General features: G+C 46.2%; 1 protein-coding gene across 1 annotated transcript; it reads right to left on the bottom strand.

Annotated features, from left to right (window-relative positions):
• Positions 1-1,482: 1,482 nt before the first annotated feature.
• On the bottom strand, positions 1,483-5,536 carry LOC138770956 (elongator complex protein 5-like). Its single transcript, XM_069950306.1, has 2 exons — positions 4,799-5,536; positions 1,483-2,659 (listed from the first exon to the last, which is right to left on the bottom strand). Exons 1-2 carry the CDS (start codon positions 4,963-4,965, stop codon positions 2,551-2,553), a joined length of 276 nt encoding a protein of 91 aa, XP_069806407.1. The 5' UTR covers positions 4,966-5,536; the 3' UTR covers positions 1,483-2,550.
• Between the last annotated feature and the right edge of the window lie 449 nt (positions 5,537-5,985).

Here is a 5,985-nt window from a genome sequence, read left to right as displayed (position 1 = left end):
TCTAAGTACACATATGTAATATAGCGAAATCTAGTGGCAGAACTTTAACTACCTTCATCACCACTTAAAGTGACAGTCACCCCCTTTTTGCATTCTGACTTCTCTACACATATCTAAAGGGTAAATGTAGCAGTCTTATACCTTATTTTATATCATACGTCATGATGCTTGCTCAAGTAAAAAGTCATCTTTTATCAACTGCAGATTGTGCTAAGTGGGCGGGGCTTAACCCCACCCACAACACACCCATAGGCCCCTCCCCTCCAGGACGTCATAGCACATAAGCTCTGCCCCCTCACCGACCATTGGAACAGTCTGGCCTAAAGGTCTAGACCCCACCCCCTCTAGGTCGGCCCATACCAATGGGCATCAAGGGTCGGGTTAATGCCACTAAGCCCCGCCCACTTAGCACAATCTGCAGTTGATAACAGATCACTTTTTACTGGAACAAGCACCATGACGTATGATATAAAATAAAGTATGAAAACTGCTAAATTTACCCATTACACCTGTGTAGAGAAGTCAGAATGTAAAAAGGAGGTGACAGTGTCACTTTAAGTACAATAAGTACAGGCTTTTAACGAAGGGAGTAACCAATAGCAATACCTGTGGTGTGACACTACAGTAGTATGGGATATAGTCCAGTATCTGATCATGTACAATATGCCCCATATATCAAATCCAGAAAAGCAGTATAAAACATCTTTTATTCCATATATACAGAATTCAGGGAACCATTACTGCTTATATACAGGATGTAGCAGTATGTGGGAGTAGAATTACCCCTTGTATGGCAGGATGTAGCAGTATGGAGGGTCCATTACTCCTTATATACAGGATGTAGCAGTATGGGGGGAGTCCATTACTCCTTATATACAGGATGTAGCAGTATGGGGGGAGTCCATTACTCCTTATATACAGGATGGAGCAGTATGGGGGAGTCCATTACTCCTTATATACAGGATGTAGCAGTATGGAGGGTCCATTACTCCTTATATACAGGATGTAGCAGTATGGGGGGAGTCCATTACTCCTTATATACAGGATGTAGCAGTATGGGGGGAGTCCATTACTCCTTATATACAGGATGTAGCAGTATGGAGGGTCCATTACTCCTTATATACAGGATGTAGCTGTATGGAGGGTCCATTACTCCTTATATACAGGATGTAGCAGTATGGAGGGTCCATTACTCCTTATATACAGGATGTAGCAGTATGGAGGGTCCATTACTCCTTATATACAGGATGGAGCAGTATGGGGGGAGTCCATTACTCCTTATATACAGGATGTAGCAGTATGGAGGGTCCATTACTCCTTATATACAGGATGTAGCTGTACGGGAGGGAGTCCATTACTCTTTATATACAGGATGGAGCAGTATGGGGGGAGTCCATTACTCCTTATATACAGGATGTAGCAGTATGGAGGGTCCATTACTCCTTATATACAGGATGTAGCTGTACGGGAGGGAGTCCATTACTCTTTATATACAGGATGTAGCAGTATGTGGGAGTAGAATTACCCCTTGTATGGCAGGATGTAGCAGTATGGAGGGTCCATTACTCCTTATATACAGGATGTAGCAGTATGGAGGGTCCATTACTCCTTATATACAGGATGTAGCAGTATGGAGGGTCCATTACTCCTTATATACAGGATGGAGCAGTATGGCGGGTCCATTACTCCTTATATACAGGATGTAGTAGTATGGAGGGTCCATTACTCCTTATATACAGGATGGAGCAGTATGGCGGGTCCATTACTCCTTATATATAGGATGTAGCAGTATGGGGGGAGCCCATTACTCCTTATATACAGGATGTAGCAGTATGGAGGGTCCATTACTCCTTATATACAGGATGTAGCAGTATGGGGGAGTCCATTACTCCTTATATACAGGATGTAGCAGTATGGAGGGTCCATTACTCCTTATATACAGGATGTAGCAGTATGGGGGAGTCCATTACTCCTTATATACAGGATGGAGCAGTATGGGGGAGTCCATTACTCCTTATATACAGGATGGAGCAGTATGGAGGGTCCATTACTCCTTATATACAGGATGTAGCAGTATGGAGGGTCCATTACTCCTTATATACAGGATGGAGCAGTATGGGGGAGTCCATTACTCCTTATATACAGGATGTAGCAGTATGGAGGGTCCATTACTCCTTATATACAGGATGGAGCAGTATGGAGGGTCCATTACTCCTTATATACAGGATGGAGCAGTATGGAGGGTCCATTACTCCTTATATACAGGATGTAGCAGTATGGGGGGAGTCCATTACTCCTTATATACAGGATGGAGCAGTATGGGGGGAGTCCATTACTCCTTATATACAGGATGGAGCAGTATGGGGGGAGTCCATTACTCCTTATATACAGGATGGAGCAGTATGGGGGGAGTCCATTACTCCTTATATACAGGGTCCATTACTCCTTATATACAGGATGTAGCAGTATGGAGGGTCCATTACTCCTTATATACAGGATGGAGCAGTATGGAGGGTCCATTACTCCTTATATACAGGATGTAGGAGAGGCTCACACATCCAGGTCATCATCGGGATCGTCCTCATCTACATCATCTGTGGGTTCGGGATCATAGAAGATCTTGGCTGCACCCCCGGAGCTCTGTAAGAGCGACATCTTCCTGCAAGAAACACATAACAGTGTAGTGTGCGGTATATAAAACATGACCACAGAGCAGGGGTATAGGGTTACATGGGTATATATATGTATATATGATATAGTTACATGTCAGGGGTATACAGTGGGGAAAGTAAGTATCTCATACACTGCACAGAATGGAGGGGGTATAACATTTCTGGTCGGGAAAGTCACCTGTGAGACAGAATCTATAGAACCTTCCAGATAATCACATTGTAGGATTTATAAGTAATAACTTAGCAATTTATTCCATGAAATAAGGATTTGGTCACTGACAGACCAACATGAATTCTGCCGCTCACAGAGCTGTCAGTGTCTCTATATGAAGCTCCTCCCACTCTGCCCTCATTACCTGGATTAGCTGCACCTGTTTCATCTCGTTACCTGTACCTCGTTTACCAACACTCATCACACTCCAACCTCTCCACCATGGCAAAGACCGAAGAGCTGTCTAATGACACCAGGGACAACACTGTAGACCTGCACAAGGCTGGGATGGGCTACAGGACAATAGGCAGCAGCTTGGTGAGAAGAGAACAACTGTTGGCGCTATTATTAGAAAATGGAAGAACCACATGAAAACTGTCAATCTTCTACGGTCTGGAGCTCCACGTAAGATCTCACCTGGTGGGGTAAGGAGGGTTATGAAAGGTCAGGAAACAGCCCAGAACTACACGAGAGGACCTGGTCACTGACCTGAAGAGAGCCAGGACCACAGTCTCATATATTACTGTTACTAACACTACACCATTATGGATTATAATCCTGCAGGACACACAAGGTCCCCCTGCTCACACCAACACATGTCCAGGCCCGGGTGATGTCACCAATGACCATCTGGATTCTGGATGATCCATAGAAGACATGGGAGAAGACATGTGATCAGATGAGACCAAAGTACAACTTCCTGGTATCAACTCCACTCGCCAGAGGAAGAAGAAGGCTGATACAACCCCAAAAACACAGTCTCATCCATGAAGCCTGGGGAGAGCACAGGACAACTGCAGTGTATAGAAGGGAGTATGGATGGGGCCGTGTATCACCAGATACAACAACCTCCGTCCCTCAGTAAAAGCAGTGAGGATGGGTGGTCGCCGGGTCTCCCAGCAGACAATGATCCGAAACCCACAGTCGGGACAACTAAAGAGGAGACCCCCAGCCGGAACAACTATGGAGGAAACCCACAACTTAAACAACTAAGGAGGAAATGCCCAGCCGGGGCAACTAAGAAGGAGATGCTCGGCTGGGACAACTAAGGAGGAAACCCCCAGCCGGGATAACTAAGGAGACGCCCAGCCGGGGCAACTAAGAAGGAGACACCCTGCTGGGACAACTAAGGAGGAAACCCCCAGCCGGGACAACTAAGGAGGAAACCCACAGCCGGGACAACTAAGGAGGAAACCCACAGCCGGGACAACTAAGGAGGAAACCCACAGCCGGGACAACTAAGAAGGAAACCCACAGCCGGGACAACTAAGGAGGAAACCCACAGCCGGGACAACTAAGGAGGAAACCCACAGCCGGGACAACTAAGGAGGAAACCCACAGCCGGGACAACTAAAGAGGAAACCCACAGCCGGGACAACTAAAGAGGAAACCCACAGCCGGGACAACTAAGGAGGAGACACACAGCTGGGACAACTAAGGAGGAAACCCACAGCCGGGACAACTAAGGAGGAAACCAACAGCCGGGACAACTAAGGAGGAAACCCACAGCCGGGACAACTAAGGAGGAGACACACAGCTGGGACAACTAAGGAGGAAACCCACAGCCGGGACAACTAAGGAGGAGACACACAGCCGGGACAACTAAGGAGGAGACACACAGCCGGGATAGATCTTTTTTTCATGTAAGAAAAGGTGAATAATTATCAAAACTACAATTTGATTTTCTGGAATGTTCTATAGATTTTGTATCTCACTGGTGAGAACCCTTGCATAATCGGCCATGTGTGTCTCACACACAACGTGATTGGTGGTATAGTACAGGTAGATATATCATATAATTCAGGGATATACTGGGAGTGTATATGATATAAGAGGTCACGGGATTACCAAGGTATATATATGATATAGAGGGGTATATATGATTTAGAGGGGTATATAGGGTACATTCTCTTACTTGCTGTCAGTGAACGTATACGGTAGACTTGCAGACTCCTTTCGTTCCCGGTCGGCATCAGAGAGACGCAGGTTAAAGGTCAGATTCTCAGTGGGATCGGCCTGATGGGTGACAGATGGGTGACACTCCACCATGGTAAAACATAGTGCCCAAACCCACCAGGACATATACCCCAAGGTTACATATACCCCAAGGACCCAAGCTTGGCAGAGGAAAGGTTGTGTAAAAACCTTCCAACCTCAGAAAATGATGGGAACACCACGGAAATGCACAGGAAACAGCAGGGGCAGCATGTATGGACGCCTCCAAGGCTGCCTAATCGCACCATTACGCCAAATTATGGACAACAGTATGGCAGTGATCACACAGTGAAGGATTAAAACAGAGGTAGCATATGAACCACCCCAAAATTAGCAAAACACAGTAATCACTGAACTCAAGGAGAACAATGAAAAAAAACTCCAATGAAGTACCCAATAAAGAGTCTCCACTGATGCCTCCAAAAATTTAAATATGCAAAACAAGAGTCTGTGGAGTCTCGGTTGCGAGTCTCAAAACACAGGATAGCCAGATATCTCTAGCCTGTTGCCACAGGGAGCCTCCATGATGGGGAGAGCACCACACCACCCGGATAGGTAGCCCCTTAAGTCCCACTCGGTTGCGAGTATTGGAACATAAATAGGGAAATACCAGGGTGGCCCCTTTTTGTCAATGTCTAACTCAAGGTACGAGTATTGCGAAGAAATAACAATACAGTCTTCTTAAGAGGCCCCAGAATTTGAACAAATACACTTTTAATCCTTTAAAGAGTCTCTAAGAGAGGGCAAGTGGGGTAGCCTGTGTATTACAAAGGCCTGGTCAATCCTGCCTTCAAAACGGCTACAACATCCAAGCAAGGTAGAAGGTGGTGCTCAGCAGTTTGAGCACCACCTGTTGCCGCTTACTTACGGCAGTGCTGCTGCGCCTAAAGCTACCGACACAGTGAACCATTAAAACAGATGTAGCATATGGACCACCCAAAAATTTAGCCTGACACAGCATGGCGGTGAGAACACAGGGAACCATTAAAAGTGAGGTAGCAAGTGAGCCTCCCATAAATTATGCCAGGCACAGCATGGCGGTGATGACAGAGTGACCAAGGTAGAAGCGGTAGCAGGTAAGCCTCCCAACAATTATGCCAGACACAG

Source organism: Dendropsophus ebraccatus, chromosome 13 (genome assembly GCF_027789765.1).
Source record: "Dendropsophus ebraccatus isolate aDenEbr1 chromosome 13, aDenEbr1.pat, whole genome shotgun sequence".
NCBI lineage: Eukaryota > Metazoa > Chordata > Amphibia > Anura > Hylidae > Dendropsophus > Dendropsophus ebraccatus.
Note: the sequence above shows the minus strand (reverse complement) of the source record. Positions and strands in the feature narration are given on the sequence as shown.

Excerpts from the sequence above, each read along its gene's own strand:
- LOC138770956 (XM_069950306.1), bottom strand. The coding sequence starts at position 4,965 with ATGTCCTGGTGGGTTTGGGCACTATGTTTTACCATGGTGGAGTGTCAC. Across the intron at positions 2,660-4,798 it reads TATACGTTCACTGACAGCAA|GAAGATGTCGCTCTTACAGA; the intron begins GTAAGAGAATGT and ends TGTTTCTTGCAG.